This window comes from Octopus bimaculoides, chromosome 24, assembly GCF_046866305.1.
Source record: "Octopus bimaculoides isolate indiv1 chromosome 24, ASM4686630v1, whole genome shotgun sequence".
Taxonomy (NCBI): Eukaryota; Metazoa; Mollusca; class Cephalopoda; order Octopoda; family Octopodidae; genus Octopus; species Octopus bimaculoides.
This window is the reverse complement of record NC_142951.1, coordinates 28,272,741-28,295,240: the sequence shown is the minus strand read 5'-3', so window position 1 is coordinate 28,295,240 and position 22,500 is coordinate 28,272,741. Positions and strand designations below refer to the sequence as shown.

The following is a 22,500-nucleotide window of genomic DNA, read 5'->3' as shown; positions in this document are numbered from 1 at the left end:
TCTGTGAACCCGAGAGGGGGGGGGGGAATATGCTGAATGAAATCATAATTAACTGATCTGCTTGTGTTTTCTTTTACCCAAAAGCCAGGAACTTTTCAGCACACCCACCTCGTATATAGAAATAAAGTTTCCTTTCATGATTTCTTTTCAGGTCCTGAAACCCAAATTGTTGAAGGCACCACAGCAGCTGATTGTGAATTGCCCTCCATCGTGTACCTCATACTTGTTGAGTCACCCACCTCGATTAAGGATTGCGGAGGCACCCTGATTGATTCTACACACGTTTTGACAGCAGCTCACTGCGTGTAAGTATACATACACTCTTTTGCTCTTTTACTTGTTTCAGTCATTTGACTGCGGCCATGCTGGGGCACCGCCTTTTAGTCGAGCAAATCGAACCCAGGACTTATTCTTTGCAAGCCTAGTAAACACACCAGCCTCGGTTGTCAAGCGAAGTTGGGGGGACAAATACAGACACACAAACACATACACACGTACACACACACACATATATATATATATATATATATATATATATATATATATATATATATATATATATATATACATATATACGACGGGATTCTTTCAGTTTCCGTCTACCAAATCCACTCACAAGGCTTTAATCGGCCCGAGGCTATAGTAAAAGACACTTGCACAAGGTGTCACGCAGTGGGACTGAACCCAGAACCATGTGGTTGGTAAGCAAGCTACTTACTACACAGCCACTCCTGCGCCTATATACAGTATATATTACGTTTTACACGCCTTGATATTTAATCATCTTAACGCAGCGAGCTGGCAGAATCGTTAGCACGCCGGGCAAAGTGCTTAGCAGTATTTCGTCTGCCGTTACGTTCTGAGTTCAAATTCCGCCGAGGTCGACTTTGCCTTTCATCCTTTCGGGGTCGATAAATTAAGTACCAGTTACGCAAAGGGATTAAGTCCTTGTTTGTCCCCTCTATGTTTATCTTTTAGTAGAAAAGATTATGAAAGAGACTCGCGTTAAATTATTATAATTTCACACAAGTAAAATTAAATATCATACAGAATACTTTCAGGAATTCGGCGCTATAAAATTATCGTCTGCTAACGATCAGTATATTTTGTTTGATTTTTTTAGACGTGGTATTAGTCAGATCTTTGTAGCGTATGGAGTGAAAAACGTACGGACTATAGAGCGTAAGTCAGTAATGGCTGTAAGCAATGTTGTGGTGCATGAAGGATACACAAATGTTAGATCTATAATCAGTGAGTAAGACAATTATCTTATCTATATATATAAAACAAAGGATGTGTGTGTGTGTGTGTGTGTGTGTGTGTGTGTGTGCGTGCGTGCGTGCGTGCATGCGTGCGTGTGTATAGTACGTATTCATTTCTACAGTTTTCAACTGATTTTCACCAAACTTTATACACATATTACTTATGAGCCAAGTTATTCACTATAATATTTTGCCCAAAGCTCCCCTCGTAAAGCGAGAAACTAGGAAAAAACAGTGTTTTACACAGGTTTTTCTCTAAAAACTTTTGCAGTTTTTAACCGATTCTCTCCCTTTTGTCTCTCTGTTTGTTTCTCTCTTCTCTCTCGTTTTCTCATTCTCTGTTTCTCTTGCTTACGCATATTCTTTCTCAACCCCTGTAATAGTACCTCTCTTTTAGTCTATGACTGTTTCTTTCACTCTCTCTCTCTCTCTCTCTCTCTCTCTCTCTCTCTCTCTCTCTTTAACTCTCTCACACACTTACTATCTTCTTTCTACTAACTTCTGTATACAAATACTAACGTATTTCAATTAGTCGTGCATAAAAATCTCTGTTCTTACGGTTTTTGCACGTTCTCCCTGAAAAATAATTTAGCTATTTTTAATTTTTGTTCACCCGGTGTGTTCAAATTCGGGTTTGTCACATCTGCCTAAAAATTGACTTCAGTGTATTTCAATTTTGTCGTGTGTAAATATCTTTGTCTTTACGATATTTCTACGTTCTCCCTATAGCATTACTTATTTTAAATTTTAAAACAATTAGGTAACAAGTCCAAGATATATAAAAATGCGCATTTACCGTTCAATTACCAGTTCATAATCATCGCAGCAGTTACAAGGTTGCAAAGTATTTACAATTACATATTTACCCCTAAATCAATGGAGTCTCAATAGAGAAGGGAGAAAAGACTTTAACGAGATCAGCAAACGCATGTTGCTGTGCGTCAAATGGAGTCTCAAGGGAAAAGGGAGACGAGACTTTCCCAAGATCAGCAAATGCATGCTGCAGCACATCGAATGATGTCTCAAGACAGAAGGGAGATGAGACTTTTCTAACATCAGCAAATGCATGCAGCACATCAAATGGAGTCTCAAAACAGAAGGGAAATGAGACTTTCTCAAGATCAGCGAAGGCATGCCGCAGCACGTCAAAAGGAGTCTCAAGACAGAAGGGAGATGAGACTTTTCTAACATCAGCAAATGCATGCAGCACATCAAATGGAGTCTCAAAACAGAAGGGAAATGAGACTTTCTCAAGATCAGCGAAGGCATGCCGCAGCACGTCAAAAGGAGTCTCAAGACAGAAGGGAGATGAGACTTTTCTAACATCAGCAAATGCATGCAGCACATCAAATGGAGTCTCAAAACAGAAGGGAAATGAGACTTTCTCAAGATCAGCGAAGGCATGCCGCAGCACGTCAAAAGGAGTCTCAAGACAGAAGGGAGATGAGACTTTTCTAACATCAGCAAATGCATGCAGCACATCAAATGGAGTCTCAAAACAGAAGGGAAATGAGACTTTCTCAAGATCAGCGAAGGCATGCCGCAGCACGTCAAAAGGAGTCTCAAGACAGAAGGGAGATGAGACTTTTCTAACATCAGCAAATGCATGCAGCACATCAAATGGAGTCTCAAAACAGAAGGGAAATGAGACTTTCTCAAGATCAGCGAAGGCATGCCGCAGCACGTCAAAAGGAGTCTCAAGACAGAAGGGAGATGAGACTTTTCTAACATCAGCAAATGCATGCAGCACATCAAATGGAGTCTCAAAACAGAAGGGAAATGAGACTTTCTCAAGATCAGCGAAGGCATGCCGCAGCACGTCAAAAGGAGTCTCAAGACAGAAGGGAGATGAGACATTCCCAACATCAGCAAATGTGCATGAGTGCATGCGTGCTTGCGTGCGAGTGTGCGTGCATTTTTAACATATCTAAATAAATAAAATACGTACCTTTTTCCCTTTCAAGAGAAGGATATTGCTATATCGACACTTAACGGGTCACTAAGCGAAGGGAAATGTGTCCAGTTTGCACCTATGGCCAGTCAAGGAGAAAACTTTGGTACTTCAAGATGTATCGCTGCTGGATGGGGAGATTTAACCTGTAAGTATTATCAACAAACTAATCTATTATTACAGTCTAATCACCATTGACAGGTATTTTAAATACTTATCCTGTTGTTATGGCGGCGAGCTGGCAGAATCGTTAGCATAATGGGCGAAATGTTTAGCGGCCAATACGTTCTGCGCTCAAATTCCACCGAGGTCGACTTTGCCTTTCATCCTTTCGGGGTCGATGAAATAAGTACCAGCTACGCACTGGGATCGATGTAACTGACTAAAATTTCAGGCCTTTGGGCTTATAATAGAAAGTATTATTATTATTATTATTATTAATATTATTATTATCATTATTATTATTAAGGCACTGAACTGGCAGAATCGTTAGCACGCCGGGCGAAATGTTTGGCGGTATTTCGTCTGTCTTTACGTTCTGAGTTCAAATTCCGCCGCGGTCAATTTTGCCTTTCATCCATTCGAGATCGATAAATTAAGTACCAGTGATACACTGGGTTCGATGTAATCGACTAGTCCCCTCCCCATAAATTTCTGGCCTTGTGCCTTTAGTAGAAAGGATTATTATTATTATTGTTGTTGTCAAGGCGATGAGGTAGTAGAATCCTTAGCAAACCGGACGAAATACTCTGCGGCATTTCATCCGTCCTTACGTTCTGAGTTCAAATTCCGTCGGTGGTCGACTTTGCCTTTCATCCTTTCTGGGTTAAAAAAAAATGTAAGTACCAGTTGAACAATGGGGTCGACATACAGCCTTCACCCCCCCCCCCCCGAACTTGCTGGCCTTGCGCCAAAATTTGGAACTAATAATTATCCACCTGTTTTTTTTTTGGGGGGGGGGTTCCAGATAGAGGAGAAGGTTCTGAAAATTTACAAAAAGTGGCCATTCCAATTGTTCCTCATGATGAATGTAAAAAAAAGTCTATACTGAAAATTTCTGACGGAGTTCTTTGTGCTGGAGATTTTGAGAAAGGTGGGCCATCTACTTGTGAGGTGAGTTTTTTTAATATTTCATATAGTTTGTATATTCTATATAGAGGCGCAGGCGTAGGTGTATATAAGGGCAGGCGTAGGTGTATATAAGCGTAGGCTTGTAGGTATATAGGTGCAGACGTGGGTGTATACAGGAGTAGACATGGGTGCATATAGGCGGTTGCGTGGCTGTATGGTAAGAAGTTGCTTCCCAGTCGCATGATTGCGGGTGCAGTCCCACTGTGTGGCACATTGGGCAAGTTTCTTCTGCTATAGCCTCAGGTGTACCAATGCCTTGCATGTGGATTTGGTAGAAGAAAACTGAAAGAAGCCCATCGTGTGTGTGTGTGTGTGTGTGTGTGTGTGTGTGTGTGTGTGTGTGTGTGTGTGAGGCGCAATGGCCCAGTGGTTAGGGCAGTAGACTCGCGGTCATAGGATCGCGGTTTCGATTCCCAGAAATACTAAAAAGGAACCCGACCGCTCTCAAAGATTATGTAAAAAAAGAAAAACGGAAAAATAATCCAGAATCCTTGTCCGGTACCTGGCCAATCCCAAAGGTAGTCATGGAATGTGAAGGTGGCTGTAGAAAATTTAGTAACAGTAATAAATAGTCTATCCTTAAAATAACAAACCAAAGTTAGGAAATTCACCATTCGCTGTGTTCCCATTTTGCTTCCACTAGGGATGCTTAAAGAAAAACGTATATGAAATCTTTTGTTCCCCCCCACTTCCTATCTTTCAATAACTATAATTTCAATGCCTGTAAGATTCTTTTTAATGCTTGTCTTTTGTCTTTCAGGGTGACTCTGGCGGTCCGCTTTACTGTCCAAACTCAAATGGTCAAATGGTCTTAGCAGGAGTAACCTCGTTTGGATATAATTGTAAGATGGAAATCAGTGCTTTCAGTGATGTCGGATATTTCCGAAACTGGATTGACAGTCATCTGTAAAAAAGTATTTCAATAAAAATATAAACGTTTACTTACAAAGAAATATCAGCAGAATATTATCCACAATGTACAAATAAACTAATGTGTGTGTGTGTGTGTGTGTGTGTGTGTGTGTGCGCGCGTCTGCATAGTCTGTTATGTTATACGCGGTTCTGAAGAATCTTATTCAGCATGTGTTATGAATGTAACTCTGAATAACACAGGAAAAATAATCAATTGTTGCATGAATGATTACATAATGCGGTAAGATTGATTGTATTAAACTTAAGACGAAACAAGTGTAAAATAGAGGTAGTAAAATATGATTTACTATTCCATTCATTTTATTTGTCATTATATAATAATAATAGTAATAATAATAATAATAATAATAATAATAATTTAAAATAACGACACACACATTATATTTTTGCTACTTTCTGTAAATAAACGATTTGTGTTAAATCCAGTCAGTTCTTCTCTTTTGTATAATGTATACGAACTCTCATCGTATGTTAATAAGGAAAAATGAATTAGTTTAAGATTAATTTGCATGCACCCCTATGGAGATATACTCAAGCCTTTGTCAACACGAGAAAATACAGTCAACCCAGTATGATGAAACTAAATAAAATTTTCAGAATAAACATGACTTCTTAAATTTACTTCCACAGATATTTTCATCTTACTATCAAACTCATTTTCTTATCCTATTTAAACTGTCATATAACCGTGCTAGTGAAATGTCGGTTTTCTTCAACATACATGCTGAACGCGGCTCAGAGAGTACAGTACATATATGCGTTCGACATACGCCTCGAATGTATGTATAATTATACTCGAATGTATATGAACGATCATAAACTGTAACCTGTCAAAACGCAGCCAAACCTAATGTTTATAACCGATGACATATTGTTGGCACTGCGTCGCTTACGACGTCGAGGGTTCCAGTTGATCCGATCAACGGAACAGCCTGCTCGTGAAATTAACGTGCAAGTGGCTGAGCACTCCACAGACACGTGTACCCTAATGTAGTTCTCGGGGATATTCAGCGTGACACAGTATGACAAGGCTGACCCTTTGAATTACAGGCACAACAGAAACAGGAAGTAAGAGTGAAGAGAAAGTTGTGGTGAAAGAGTACAGCAAGGTTCGCCACCATCCCCTGCCGGAGCCTCGTGGAACTTTAGGTGTTTTCGCTCAATAAACACTCACAACGCCCGGTCTGAGAATCGAAACCGCGATCCTTGACCGCGAGTCTGCTGCCCTAACCACTGGGCCATTGCGCCTCCACACTGATGACATATATACCTACAACAGTAAGCAGTTATAGATGGTGACAACCAGACATTAAGAGCAGTTATACAGCCTTTACAGTGTTCACAGAGCATTGAGCACCAGTCATGATATCGACATTTTGATACTTGGTGCGAATCATTATGACACAGATACTTATTTTCCAATATTCAGATGGCTTCCAGTACTCTGTGTCAGCTAACCTTTTCTCAACAACAACTTCAATTTTTATGTATTCCAACACCATTGACTATTCACCCATACATCAAACTGTTTCCGAAAAAAGGAAACATATAACATCGTCAAATTTAGCCCTGAGTAGCCTCTGTGTGTGTCTTCCATGCTGAAAATGTTTTATTATTAAAGGTTTTGATAAAGGCAGCAAGCTAATAGAATCGTTAGCACGCCGGAAAAATGCTTAGTAACATTTCGTCCGTCTTCGTGTTCTGAGTTCAAATTAAGCCGAACCCGATTTTGCTTTTCATCCTTTCGAAGTAATCGACCTACCCCTCCCCCAAAATTTCTGGCCTGGTACCAAAATTTGAAGCCATTATTAAAGCACTGATAAAGAAAAATGTGTCTTTTGATTTTTTTTATGGAAAAATGGTGAATTTTTAATAATGAAATTTCTCGAAACTTTTTTTAAAATACTGAAATATGTTGCTGGTTGAAGCAATATAGAAAGGTTATAACCTCATATAAATGAATTTGTTCCAACTTTCAGAAAATTTAATAAAATAAAAATCTTAATAAAGAAATGACACTCAAATGTGTTTGAAGAGTGTATTATACTGTCTAACATTAATAATGTCTTTTCTATGCAATAATAAAGAATGCCGCCCACTAGTTAGTTTGGTTTGTATAACTATTACTAAAAGAAAGCAATTATTAAAATCTAGACTGTCTGGAAATTCAATTTTAATATTGTTGTTGTACTTGGGGATGGTCATATTGCCAGTTTAGCCAATAAAAACACACGCACTGTATATTTGGTGTTAATTTGCTTCAGATTTATATTACATTAATCTTAATCTTATTTCGGCCAGAGTTTTATTGGCTAAACTGGCAATATGACCATCCCCAAGTACAACAACATCTGTTTCAACACACGATTTCACATCAAATATCTTGCAAAACAAATATGTAAACGGAACAATTTTAATATTGTTTTATGGAAATGTTTTCAAGTTTATTGAATAACTTCAACCACATATCTAATTTTTATTCACTACAACATTCCAATTCGCAACATTTTAATTCAGTGCGAGGTAGCGATTTTTTAACGTCTGCTTATATTTCTGTAAATATATAGGTTACCCAAATAACTGCAACGCCACTTTCTACAAACCCTAAGCTTAATCCAGCGTCGATCAGATTATATTGAAAAAAATGCGGGGCAGATATTTCATGCATCTTGACTCGAGCGTTTCGATGATTTAATAATAATTGGATTGAAAAAAATACTTTTTTTTTTTTTTTACTACATCGTGATTTAACCATCTGAAAGATATTTGTAGAAAATTTCATTAACAAAAACCCAATTTTCGGAAATCTAAAGAGAAAAGAAGTAGGCGAGACACACTTTCGTCATGCCTTAAATTTACTGAGCGAGAATAAGTCCTGGGGTCGATTTGCTCGACTAAAGGCGGTGCTCCAGCATGGCCACAGTCAAATGACTGAAACAAGTAAAGAGAAACGAAACCATCAACCGTCTGTGAAACAGAAATTGATATTACTGTATGAATCGTTGTTATGATCTAGTTATAAACTCCAAAGACTTTCCTAACAATATAATGGAACAATGGAAAAAGAGATACACGCGGCTGTCATATGTACGAGGAGGTGTTGAAAAGTTCCTTGCTCTGGTTAATAGAAAATACAGGAGGATCAGTTCATTATGATTTTATTCAACATATTCCCCTCTCAGATTCACACACTTATTGCAGCGGTCCTTCAGCTTTTTTAAGCTCTGTGAAAGAACTCAGAAGTTTGGGCCTCCAGCTAGGCTCTTCGCGATGTCCTTAAAACCTGGGATTTTTCAGCACCCCCTCGTAGGAAATACGATTCTACTACAAAAATATAAGAAACAAACTTGCAAACAGAGATATAGTTGAACATTCTCTTGTAACAGTATAACAACAACCACAACAATTTGATAAATTATTTTATATATTTATTAATTTGTTAATACATTGTGAATGATATTCTAGTGATATTCCTTTGCAAATAGTAATCTTTATTAAAGTACATATTACAGGTTACTCTCGATCCAGTCTCGGAAATATCCGACGTCACTGAAAGCACTGATTTCTATGTCACAATTACGTCCGAAGGATGTTACGCCTGCTAAGACCATTTGACCATTAGAACTTGGGCAATAAAGTGGACCACCAGAGTCACCCTGAAAAAACACAAGCAATATAACTTTATATTTAGTGAAAACGCAGCACGAGGCCAAATAAAGGTGGGAAACGATGAAATAGAGGTCGTAAAGGAGTACGTCTGCTCGAAGTAAACAGTGAATGTGCGTCGAGAAATGGAGACTGAAATCTCGAGGAGAATAAGGGCATGATGGAAGGTGTTTGCCTCCATAAAAGATGAGCTCAAAGCAAAGCTAGACAACCGAAATGTGGTAATTCGGTAACGAAGCGGATTGAAGGATGCGATCGTAGAATATGAAAACCACAAGTTTCACAGGGCTGGACATGTTGCAAGGTTCACAAGCAATAGGTGAACCCATGCAGTTGCCGAATGGTAACCAAGATATCGGAAAGGTCACTCGGGAGGCCCGCCTCACTGAAACGGGGAGATAATTTAGTAAAACGATTTTGGAGAAGATGGAAAGAAAAGCGTTATAAAGAAAGGCTTGGAAGCTCCTTAAGACCAACGGTGAATAACAACATTCGACGGTGTGGTCAATACAGAGGGGCAGTGAGTTCACAAAATTAATCATTTGTTTAATATATTATTCAATAGAGAATTTTACTTGTAAAGATAAATAGCTTTCTTGTCGCCAGTTTCAGCTTTTGTGGATCCGATATACTTGCATTAATACAGACATATACACACATACACACAAATAATATGTGTGTGTGTGTGTGTGTGAGAGAGAGAGAGCACGTATGTGTGTGAGAGAGCACGTATGTGTGTGAGAGAGCACGTATGTGTGTGTGTGTGTGTGTGTGTGTGTGTGTGTATTAGCGACGGAGGGCAGTTTTAATACCGAGAGGTAATTAGTAGATACCATGAGAGAAACTCTCATATTGGCTTTTGGTGCAAAATGTATTCTGGTTTATATCGATAGCGGGGAGACATATCCCCGCCATCTGCAGCGAAATGTATATTTATCATTTAAGGAGATATATAGGTTAGATATCACTATAGGTATATATTCTATAATATCAATATAACATACCTGGCAAGTAGAGGCTCCACCTTGTCTGAAATCTCCGGCACAGAGAACTCCTTCAGCAATTCGCATCCTTGACCTTCTTGTACATACATCATGGGGGATAGCTGGAAGAGCCACTTTGTATAATTCGTCAGGACTGTTTCCTTTAACTGAAAATAACACAATTGAATGATGGTTAATATCGATTGACGATGATTAAACTGAGATGATAGGAACATCAGATGAAGATTTCATGATACTTACATTGGAAATCTCCCCATCCAGCAGCGATACATCTTCGGGTACCAAATGTTTCTCCTTTTCTGGCCAATTGTGCAAACTTGACACATCTGCCTTCACGGACTGGTTCGCTCAAAGTCAATATGGCAATGTCGTTCTCTGTAAGGGTAAAATATACGTATATATATATATGTTAGACATACCTATATGCTGGTCATGAATATATATGTTTCAATAGATATATACAGATATATATGATGTATATACATATAACAGACATACGTGCAGTATAGACATAAATTTATATGATAGCCATAAATAACATTGTGTGTGAGTGTTTGTATGTATGTATGTATGTATGTATGTATATGTGCAGAGTGATTGAAAAGTAAACTCCCTGTTTTAAAATTCTTATAAATTATTTATTAATTGTAATTTTTACCAAAAAATATCTGAAAACGTGATAATCGTAATACTTACGAATCAGGTATGGAGTATGTACGTATCCACCATGTTTCAGAATTCTACTTGCAGTTGTTGACTGAGAACCAGGACTCCATTTGTTTTTGGAACCAATATTTACTTTAACCCTTCTGACATTTCCTTCGCTAAAATCAAATCAAATATGGCAAATCTTTAGCAGACAGTAATTCTATACCGTTATATACTTGAAATTTGTCCATTGACTATAAGCATTGTAATATGAATCTCATATTGCTCTGTTATTATTAAACGTTATTGTCCATTTAAATGTTACATTTCGGATCGTTTGTGTTATTAAAATATATTTCTGTTGGTTGTTCGTCTGAACGATATTAAACGCACAGAAAGTAAAATAAATAATTAATACACACAAAATGTAGAAGAATGTTCAAAGATTGAAGTGTTGTATTCATTTGACACAATATATTTTTAAGAACACCAAATATATATCTTATACTCGGTGTTCTTCTTATTGATTTCAAACTTTGGCACAAGGCCAGCAAGTCTGGGGTAGAGAGTCAGTGGATTATATCGGCCCCAGTGTTCGACTGGTACTTATTTTATCAATCCCGAAATGGGATGAAAGATAAAGTCAACCTCGGTGGAATTTGAACTCAGAACGTATAGACGGGCGAAATACAGCAAAGCCTTTTTCCGGTGTGCTAACATTTCTGTGAACTTATCGCCTTATTTTCATCTAAATATATGCGCTCGTTTATGGTGAAAGTCAATATATTCTAAAATTGTTAGAAAAACAAAATCCAATGTAAACTTTAGCCTGCAATTAAAGCCAGTATATACGCTGCTATTTATACCAATGTCAAATTCTGTCCAACCTCTCTATTGTACAAACACAGAAACTAAACTTTCTTCATAAACATCAACTGATGTAATACGAAGATACGAAAATACTTACAGGCAGTGAGCTGCTGTCAATACTGTGTAGAATCAATCAAAGTACCTCCACATAAACTAATCATGTTATCTGTGGGTTGGTTAAATATTTGAAGGTGGACAATTGAAGGAAATTCGCAGTTTTGTGCTGGAGTTCCATCGACGATCTGTGTTTTAGGTGCTGAAAGAGAATCACAAAACGATATAAATATATATTTGTAGATAAAACATTTTTCAATGTCTATGGTATATCGATTACTGTAATTTATATGGTTGTAATTTTGAAAGCTTTAATTAATTACAAAAAGTAACAATCTTTCCGGACATATTTTCGGCATAAAATTAATGATTTAAAAATACTGACACCGAGATATATGCTGATATAAGTAAACTAGTGGGTATCAATACCAGCTTCGGCGGAAAGACATGACTTGCCAGCAAAAACTGAAGCAACCAAAACAAGAAGACAACAGAGAGACAACATGGTGATTCTAAGTGTTCAGTTATCTGTGGAGAATAATTCAACTGATGCTAGAGTTATGGATCGTGTGGTATTTATAGGAAAGTATCATTACGAAAAACGTCTTTGAGGGAAAAAAATAACAGCTGTAATTATTCATCAATGTTCGAACAATAAGACAAAGAAGAACAGAGAACGTTCTAATGTGAAGTAATTTATGTTATAATATGAAATATATAATCAATACAATTTTTACGTTATCCCACTAAAGTGTTGTTCTAACTTCTATTGAACGAGTATTGTAATTTTTTGGGGTGTATTGTAATATCTTAATTTAATACATCTTCAACGTAGTTCCCATATTTTTTATACGTACGTGAAAAACAATTACCTTTTGTGTGATAAGATATATTTTATTATGATGATTTCAATGGAAGATTGATCTACCTGAATATTACTCCATCAACTGTCATTTTTAAAAGTATGAATCTTGTATAGTTATTTCTTGCTTAAAAATATTTCTGTTAATTAATAAACGCAAATATGTTGAGATTAATGTCTTCATCTTGATAGTTATAGTCACAACGTTTCAGGCGTTTTGTCCTTCAGTCTTTTTAGGTTTCCGTTGCATTCCGTATTCAATACGCAATATAAGTTTCGATGCGAACCTTAAATCCATGCCTGAAGTTTGTATTTATTTCGATATCCATATTGGAACTACTTTCCCATTTGTAAATGTTTTTACGTGTAATATTCCTAGCATGGATCTTTCAGACAATTAACAACACTTGAAAGTTCACTGGATTAACCAGTGCATACGTTGTTATGTGATAGCTTCAGTCGTAGACCTAGCTTAGCGACAAATACCATATGGGAAAATTTATTTAAAAAAAAAAAAATCTATGACCATAAAAGTAAAGATTTAAGCACTCTAATTTTCATTAGTTAACAATCCTGCGAAACAATGAGACTGGTAATAATCGTTGATCAAAATTTAAGTGAAGTATTATAATCAGTTGGCCAAGGAATTCACTCCTTGTGTCGTTCAAACACTCTACAGTCAAGTTGAAGCAGAAAGAGAAAGCGACTCCACAATTAGGAGAATACTAAGAGGAGAAGATCTCAGATATGGACGACAGAATGAAAACAATCTTGCCCCTTTGGGTGTAATAAAGGGTTCGGCTCGATATTCCAATAACGTTACGAAATACGACAGGCTTCTGGAAAAAGTTTGAAGTGTCCGAAATTGTGACTGTAATCACAATGAGGTGGACAATAGATCGATTATATTATTCTATAATAATGATATTTCTCATCTCGGAAATTCAGACAAAATATTCCCTTAATTTACAGTACTGCAGATTCTGACGGAATTCTGGTTTAAACACTCCGTATAATCCCTCACAACTTTTTTTTGTTTTCTTGGAACTTTCAGAAAATTTTTGCGAATGTGTGTTCTACACACAGGAATTCATACGATTATCAAAAAAAATAAAATTTTTATGTGTCATTTAAGGGCGATATAGCTGCTGTTTTTAGCACATCTCAAGACCACCTGGTATCATCCTCGTTTCTTTGCCACTCTCACATGTATTGATGTTTTTCAATATTTTTCTCCCCATAAACGCATTTAATGAAATATACCTGTAGCGATGAAATTCAGTAAAAGGAATTGTTTTCTGTCATTTAAAATTAGTAATTTATGTATGTGACGTTTATTATATTTAATACAATAGACATATACGATTTATGTGCCTTACTGAACGTGTTTGCATGTACACGAAGAATATCGTAATGTTACGTTATTACAAGCGAACTTCTGTTACTATGATAACATCTTCAATGTCTTCAGAACGTCAGGATACACTTCAGTTATTGTAGCAATTGTATTAAAAGATTTCTGATGCTCTAAATAGATTGTATAATTTTGCACGCATTCAAAGGTTTCAATCTTCAAAACCATGCTGCAGCACCTCTTGTACCTGGAACAGATTCAACCGACTCTCACAGTTCCTAGTGCTGAAAATACCGAGGGAGTCTTCTTAGTGCTCCATGCGTTTTAAAGATGGCGAGAAGCGAAACCATGTAGCTTTGAAAGACATAATAATGCAACAATTCCACATAAAAACGCATACTTAGAAGGATACACGACTTGTCCGTCATCGTGAAAGAAGTAAATCGACAAAATTAGAAGACGAAGATAAACTCGACAAATAGATACATAGGATGAGACACAAATACAACGTTATGTGGTACCAACATTAATACCAAATTAGTTTTTTCGGTATTCTATATAAACGAAAAGTTAAAGCATCCGCTTTCTAGTAACAACAATGGCGACATGAAATATAACTAGTATAAAATATGAAGTATATCACATTTTACAGTAGAATCGAAGTAAGAGATGTCACAATCAATATGGGGAAATAACCAACAGTACATGTAACAACGAACCACTTGAATCCCTCAACGGGGAATGAAGCAGCTCAGGACCATCCTCTATTGGCTGCTCTAAAGAGGAATCTCAGGAACGGATAGCCAACATATCCTTTATCAAAACAACCATATACGCAGTTTTCAAATACATAAAACAATTCCTAATTCAACCCAGAAAGCACTTTCACGCTTTCACATATCAAAATCATCGCTACGCTAACATTACGGAAGAAGCTATCGCATAACAGCCTGTGTGATGGCTTTTCCGGTCGTTGTATCCTCAAGCGTTGTTAACATTCTGTCATCTTGACTTTGTTCCGCAAAAGTTGTTGGCTTCTGTTTTCCGTCACAACTGCTTTATTTTTTTTCTCCATCCTACACACAGATCATAGCTTTGCAATGTAGTCCTACTCTTAAGGGGTACATAGTTTCCCTTTATATGAATTGCTATAATTTATATAAAGTTACACGGGGTGTAGTACACACAGCTATTGGTCATGATATTTTATTTTAGTGCCTTTCTTTAAAAGAGATGTCCTCGAACGCCATTGATAAAGTCCTCAGTAGAACTAACATAGAGATAAACACTTTATAGGGGCCTTTCCTGAAGAATGAAAGACATTTGGCTTATGACCATAAAAAAATTAGGTTTTGATATTTCCAATTTCGGTTACATAATTCCCTTACATGACCATATGACAATGTGTATAAGCGTTAATAAAGTGATCGGTATCGTAGGTGAACTAACGAGCGTGAGTTCTATCCCTGAGTCACGCAAACAATAATAAACAGTTCGATCCAAGAGGAACGATCAAGAGACATCACATGTAAGAAGAGTAACTAATGCGAGAATAGTGCTGGTACATGTACTGGAACGAGGACAATACGCAACCGTAGATATAATACAAGGGTTCGCTTCGAAACCCGTATTCTATCTTGAGAGTTATGGAACACGGCAGAAACTGAAAAAGATTGAGGAGTGTAACGGCCAAAAAGCTGTAACAATTACAGCGAAGATGAGGACATTAATCCCAACATATTTGCGTTTATTAATTAACAGGAAATATTTTTAAACAAGAAATAACTATACATTAATACAAACTGGTTCATCATTTTAAAATAACAGGTGAGGGAATAATATTCAAGTGGATCAATCTTCAATAGAAATCATCTGAGTGGTCAACACAATAACATGTTTTTTTATCACACAAAAGGTAATTGTTTTTCATGTACTTATAAAAATATGGGAACTATCTTGAAGATGTATTAATTTAAGATATTACAATACACCCCAAAAAATTACAATACTCGTTCAATAGAAGTTAGAACAACACTTTAGTGGGATAACGTAAAAATTGTATTGGTTATATATTTCATATTATAACATAAATTACTTTACATTAAAACGTTCTATGTTCTTCTTTGTCTTATTGTTCGAACATTGATGAATAATTACAGCTGTTATTTTTTTCCCTCAAAGACGTTTTTCGTAATGATACTTTCCTATAAATACCACACGAACTATAACTGTAGCATCAGTTGAATTATTCTTCGCAAATAACTGAACATCTACAATCACCATGTTGTCTCTCTGTTGCCTTCTTGTTACAGTTGCTTCCGTTTTTGCTGGTAAGTCATGTCACCCGTTTCAGTGTGTGACGTTATCGGACTTTTGAAATCCGATTTTAACACCGGTTATTTTCACGATATCAATTTCGATACATGAGTCAGAAAAATCCACATATAAATTTAATGTAAAAAAAAATGGTTGAAAAATATTTTTTTGGCATTTAATTAAAACACCTACAAAAACTACAATCGTATAAATTACAGTGATTGATATATCGTAGACATTGAAGAATGATCAGTCTACAAATATATATTTATATCGTTTTGTGATCTTCTTTCAGCGCCAGAAACACAGATCGTCGGTGGGTCTCCAGCACAAAACTGCGAATTTCCTTCAATTATCCACCTCCAAATATTTAACCAACCCACAGATAACATGATTAGTTTATGCGGAGGTACTTTGATTGATTCTACACACGTATTGACAGCAGCTCACTGCCTGTAAGTATATACATTACAGATTCACTTTTTCACATCATTATATTATATTACTTGGTGTTAATGAAGAAAGTTTAATTTCTGTGTTTTATAACATAAAGGTTGGAAAGAATTTGATGTTGGTGTAAATAGCAACATATATGCTAGCTTTAATATCAGGCTAAAATTTGCATAGAATTCTGTTTTCAACAATTTTGGAATATATTGACTTTCACCATAAACAGGTGGAATTATTTAGATAAAGATATATATTTAATTTCCACCTTGAAAATATATTGAGGCGAATGAATACAACACTTCAATCTCTGAACATTCTTCTATATTTTGTCTGTATTAATTGTTCATTCGACTTTCTGTGTGTTTAATAGCGTTCAGACTAACAACACCGATATAAATATATTTTGATAGCACACACAATCCGAAATGCAACATTGAAATAGACATCAACATTTAATAATTACACTGCAATATAAGAGAGTTATGTTACAATACTTTAATGAATGGTCAAACACTTTAATATCCAAGAGGATAAATTCAAGCGTATTACAGTATAAAATTACTGTCTGCTAAAGATCTGCCATATTTGATTTGATTTTAGCGAAGGAAATGTCAGAAGGGTTAAAGTAAATATTGGTTCCAACAACAAATGGAGTCCTGGTTCTCAGTCAACAACTGCAAGTAGAATTCTGAAACATGGTGGATACGTACATACTCCATACCTGATAAGTGAGTATTACGATTATCATGTCTTCAGATAGTTTCTTATTAATTTTCTTCCTCTTACCATATATCAGTAAATATTATTATTTCATGAATTGCAATGTGGTAACTAATGTTTGGTATTTTCACTTCAGTGTTTCTGTAATAAATGTTTAAAAGAAGGTGGTTACATGACTTCTTAAAAAACAGAGCCAGGCTATGGCAGCCAAAGGGTTCCTTTCCAAGGAGGCATTAATAACGAGAGTAGTGTCTCAGGGAACTGTCATGATGGCTGTCTCGGCCATGGTATCAGTTACACAAACAACAACAGTTGCTAGCTACACCGACGACATAAAAGTAGCACAAACAGACATGGACACACTCGTTGCTAATCTTCCACAGAAAGACCCCCAGATGCCACATAAATGGGCTGAAGAAAAGTGCATGCAATTTAATGTAGGAAAATTCCAAGCCCTTAGCTATCAGTCGGCTTGTGCTAACACGTCACAAGAAAAGCAATTTGGACAAAAAAGATCAGCCAGTCCAGAGTCAAACACAATGTGTGACCTCGATATTGATATGAGCAACGATGCTTCGTTTCGTGTACGTATCATAAAGATGGTAGCAATGTGGAAGCGAATGAGTGGATGGACTCTAAACACTTTCAGAACAAAAGACCAGGAAATTATTCTGATCGTTACAGAGTACATTTGTCCTCTGCCATCTGGACTACTGCTCTCAACGATAGTTACCCCACAGTGTGAAATTAATGGCGGAACTTCAGGCAGTTCAGCTGCGCTAGGAAGACTGTATCCATGAAATACCTGAGTTACTTAGGGAGACCGAAAAACGTACGACTCTATTCTCTAGAGCGAAGACAGGAGAGATATGCAATGATATACTTAGGCACTGCAAAAGCTTGGGGTGCAATGGCCCACAGCTATTTAATATCCTGTGAAAAACCCGGAGAGGTCTATATGATCTTCTGCAGTACAAGATCTGAGATAAACCCATATCACGGAAAATAACCCAAAAGAGGGCAGCAGAATCGAACTACCTCCTTCACCAAAAGCCAATTACTTGAGGATGGGCAATGAAAAAGGGATGGTATTCGGCGATGCCCTGTTTGACAAAACAAAACCCTTTGAGCAGAAACGCATAAAGTAATAAAAGAACGTATGCTCTCCCTCTCAATAGATACATATATATTCACGATTAGCTAATACGCCTGCCTAAAATATACGTATATTTTACCCTTACAGAGAACGACATTGCCATATTGACTTTGAGCGAGCCTGTCCGCGAAGGTGGATGTGTCCAGTTTGCACAATTGGCCAAACAAAGAGAAACATTTGGTACCCGAAGGTGTATGGCTGCTGGATGGGGAGATTTCCAATGTAAGTATCATGAAATTTTCATCTGATGTTCCTATCATCCCAATTTAATCATCGTCAATCGATATTAATCATCATTCAATTATGTTATTTTCAGTTAAAGGAAACAGTCCTGACGAATTATACAAAGTGGCTCTTCCAGCTATCCCCCATGATGTATGTACAAGAAGGTCAAGGATGCGAATTGTTGAAGGAGTTCTCTGTGCCGGAGATTTCAGACAAGGTGGAGCCTCTACTTGCCAGGTATGTTATATTGATATTATAGCATATACAATAATTCCACGCCATATCACAGTTCAACTATCGCTTACTCAGTACATCGCGGTTCACCTGTCGCGCACTCAGTACATCGCGGATTTTCCTGGCTAATATATGTAAATTTATATCGCGGAATCCTCAGTATATCCGGGTTTCTGCGGCCGAAAGGTATTTATATTTTTTTAGATTTTAATTATTTCTATGGGAGGTTTAGGAACGTAACACCTGCGATAGTCGAGGGATTACTGCATACCTATATCTAACAGATATATCTCCTTAAATATACTGATCAATTATATATATGTATATATATATATGAAGATCTATGAGAATGACGTTTAGAAGTGTAAAGGTGAGTTTTTAAAATATTAATCCTTTTATGAGGATGTTACTAACCATTTTGTGGAAGATTTTTTTTCTGGTATATATATATGTAGAGAGACAAACAGATAGATAGATAGATAGATAGATAGATAGATAGATAGATAGATAGATAGATAGATAGATAGATAGATAGATAGATGGACGGACAGATGGACGGACAGAGACAAATAGACAAACTGATTGATACATAGATATGTGTAAGCCTTTTTGTGTGTGTGTTTGAAATGAGAACTCCTTATCGTTACAAGTAAATTTCTTTGTAAAATATATTGAACAAATGATTCATTTTCTGAAATATTTACTGAGAACTTCTAACTTTAGTCAATATCTAATAATTCCAGTGAATATAAAGTTATATTGTTTGTGTTTTTTCTTTCAGGGTGACTCTGGTGGTCCACTTTATTGTCCAAGCTCAAGTGGTCAAATGGTTTTGGCAGGAGTAACATCTTTCGGAAATAAATGTGACAACGAAGTCAGTGCTTTCAGTGATGTCGGATATTTCCGAGACTGGATCAACAGTAACCTGTAAAAAGTACTTTAATGAAATTTTCTATTTACAAAGAAATATCACTAGAATATTACTCACAATGTATTAACAAATTAATAAATATATAAAATATTTTATCAAATTGTTGTGGTTGTTATATTACGCGAGTATGTCCAACTATATATCTGTTTGCAGTTTTGTTTCTGATAATTTTGTAGTAGAATCATATTTCTTACGAGGGAGTGCTGAAAAATCCCGAGCTTTAAGAGTGCCGCGAAAAGCCTAGTCGGTGGACCAAACTTCCGAATTCTTTTACAGGAGTTAGAAAAACTGAAGTACCGCTGCAATAAGTGTGTGAATCTGAGAGGAGAAATGTTGAATAAAATCATAATTAACAGATCCTCCTGTATTTTCTTTTATCCAAAAGCCAGGAAGTTTTCAGCACGTCCTCGTACATATATGACTGTCGTGTGTCTCCCTTTTCCCATTGTTCCACTATATTGCTAGGAAAGTCTGTGGAATTAGAGATTATAACTACATCATAACAGCGATTAATGCAGTAATCTCAGTTACTGTTTCACAGACGGTTAATGTTTTTGTTGTTCATATTTCAAAAGCAAAACAGAATTTATCTGAAGAATGCAGAATGCTAAAGTATTACAAAATGACATTTTGAAATCTAATAAATATTTAATAACGTCTTGACTCCATCGACTGTTGAGAAGGAGGAAAGTATCTTCTTAATTATCAGTGAATTCGAGTTTCATCTATTTACATGGCCATACTGGGGCATCGGCTTAAATGTTGAGCACTCTATATATAGAGTGTCCGTAGAATGCTCAACGCAGCGCAACCGAACAAATATTCTACTGCATGTAAGTCTTCGAGAAATCGTGGGACTATTGCCAAGAGGCGTACGCTTGCTTTCTAGACCTTGAAAACGCATGTGGCCCACATACTGTGAAGGGTTTTGCAGAAGTTTGGGCTTAATGGACAACTTCTGCTATCCATGAATGGTCAGATGTTTGTGTTCGAATAAATGGTGCTTAGCCGAAATCGATGAACGTGGGGGTTGGACTTCAGCAGGGCTGCATATTGTTATTCCACCCTTTCATAATTTTAATGAACTGAGTTGATATTCGTATCCGTAATAAAAGTGATATCACAATAGGTGGGCATGGGATCGGTTCGCTGATATTTGCAGACGATATATTGCTTCTTGGCTCATCAGAAGATAATTCCCAGCATGCACCGAATGCCACAAGGCAGGGATGAGAAATTAGTGCAGCGAAGTCTAATGCATTGGTTCTTCTCAAGAAAGTCTTTCCAGTGCATTCTGAATGTCAGCGGAACATAACTGAAACAAGAGAAAAAGTCCAAATATCTCGAGACCGTATTCACGAGTGATGGGGAGCAGGAGGCTGAATTGTCGGTGTTGTTATGTGCCAGGTCCAGCATTTGATCGTCGGAAAACGTAAAATCGTCAGAAGACGTAAAAGTTGTAAAATTGTCAGACTTACTATATTCAATTCGATTTTCGTGCCTTATCCTCGCCTATGGTAATGAATGCTGGGTAATGACTGAAAGAGTACAATCACGAATACATGCATCCGAAATGGGGTTCCTCTGAAGGATTTCTGTAGTAGCGTTACTTGCCCCTAAAATAAACAAATGCATCTAAATAATATCATTCCTAAATTTTTGTTTTAAACAAAACCTGACTTGTGGACAAATACCTCTGAGCTGATTGAATGGTTAAAAAAATATTCAAAACAAATATAAGTGTAATGATATCCAAGTAGATATTAAATATATTCTCCAATAATAAATCACCAAATAAGGCATCCCTACATGATAGACTATTTAAATCGCCGGACGATCATAAAATTTCACCCCTACACATTCATACATACATACATACGTACGTACATACATACATACATACATACATACATACATACATTTGTTGTTGTTGTTGTTGGCACTCCGTCACTTACGACGACGAGGGTTCCAGTTGATCCGATCAACGGAACAGCCTGCTCGTGAAATTAACGTGCAAGTGGCTGAGCACTCCACAGACACGTGTACCCTTAACGTAGTTCTCGGGGATATTCAGCGTGACACAGAGTGTGACAAGGCTGACCCTTTGAATTACAGGCACAACAGAAACAGGAAGTAAGAGTGAGAGAAAGTTGTGGTGAAAGAGTACAGCAGGGTTCGCCACCATCCCCTGCCGGAGCCTCGTGGAGCTTTAGGTGTTTTCGCTCAATAAACACTCACAATGCCCGGTCTGGGAATCGAAATCGCGATCCTATGACCGCGAGTCCGCTCCCCTAACCATTGGGCCATTACGCCTCCACACATACATACATACATACATACATACATACACATATGAGATAGTGTGTTCGATTCCCGGATCGGCCTGTGTGTTGTGTTCTTGAGCAATACACTTTATGTCACGTCACTTCAGGTCACTCAGCTGTAGAAAGGAGTTGCGACGTCACTGGTGCCAAGCTGCATCAGCCTTTACCTTTCCCTTGGACAACATCGATGGTGTGGAGAGTGGAGGCTGGTATGCAAGGGTGACTGCTGGTCTTCCATAAAGAACCTTACCCTGACCTGTAACTTTCTAGATGCATGGTCATTCCTGGAAATCCGTGTATGTATAAAAGGAACATTGTGCACGGTGTAATATTAAGTAAAAACGAAAACGAATGGACAGCTCATGGCATCCCTACACGTGTTTCAATAGCATGGCTCATTCTAAAGAAG

The 22,500-nt window shown here is 37.0% G+C and overlaps 2 protein-coding genes and 1 pseudogene across 3 annotated transcripts in view; 2 read left to right on the top strand and 1 right to left on the bottom strand.

Annotated features, from left to right (window-relative positions):
- LOC149131252 (trypsin eta-like) overlaps positions 1-5,524 on the top strand; it is a 7,298-nt gene extending 1,774 nt beyond the window's left edge. Inside the window, exons 3-7 of the mRNA XM_089341556.1 lie at positions 152-305; positions 1,124-1,251; positions 3,227-3,361; positions 4,181-4,326; positions 5,105-5,524. Of these exons, the coding sequence (XP_089197682.1) occupies positions 152-305; positions 1,124-1,251; positions 3,227-3,361; positions 4,181-4,326; positions 5,105-5,254 (713 nt within the window). The 3' untranslated portion in view covers positions 5,255-5,524. The remainder of the gene's footprint in view (positions 1-151; positions 306-1,123; positions 1,252-3,226; positions 3,362-4,180; positions 4,327-5,104) is intronic.
- A 3,232-nt stretch (positions 5,525-8,756) lies between these two features.
- On the bottom strand, positions 8,757-14,163 carry LOC106877616 (chymotrypsin-1-like; annotated as a pseudogene).
- Positions 14,164-16,016: 1,853 nt separating this feature from the next.
- Positions 16,017-19,767, top strand: LOC106877615 (chymotrypsin-1-like). 2 transcript variants are annotated; one of them, XM_014926558.1, is made up of 6 exons: positions 16,017-16,065; positions 16,347-16,506; positions 17,102-17,229; positions 18,465-18,599; positions 18,694-18,839; positions 19,618-19,767. In XM_014926558.1, exons 1-6 carry the CDS (start codon positions 16,017-16,019, stop codon positions 19,765-19,767), a joined length of 768 nt encoding a protein of 255 aa, XP_014782044.1. The 2 variants fall into 2 exon arrangements, with proteins under 2 accessions (XP_014782044.1, XP_089197342.1); XM_089341216.1 differs by having other exon boundaries at positions 16,017-16,074.
- The last annotated feature ends 2,733 nt before the right edge of the window (positions 19,768-22,500 follow it).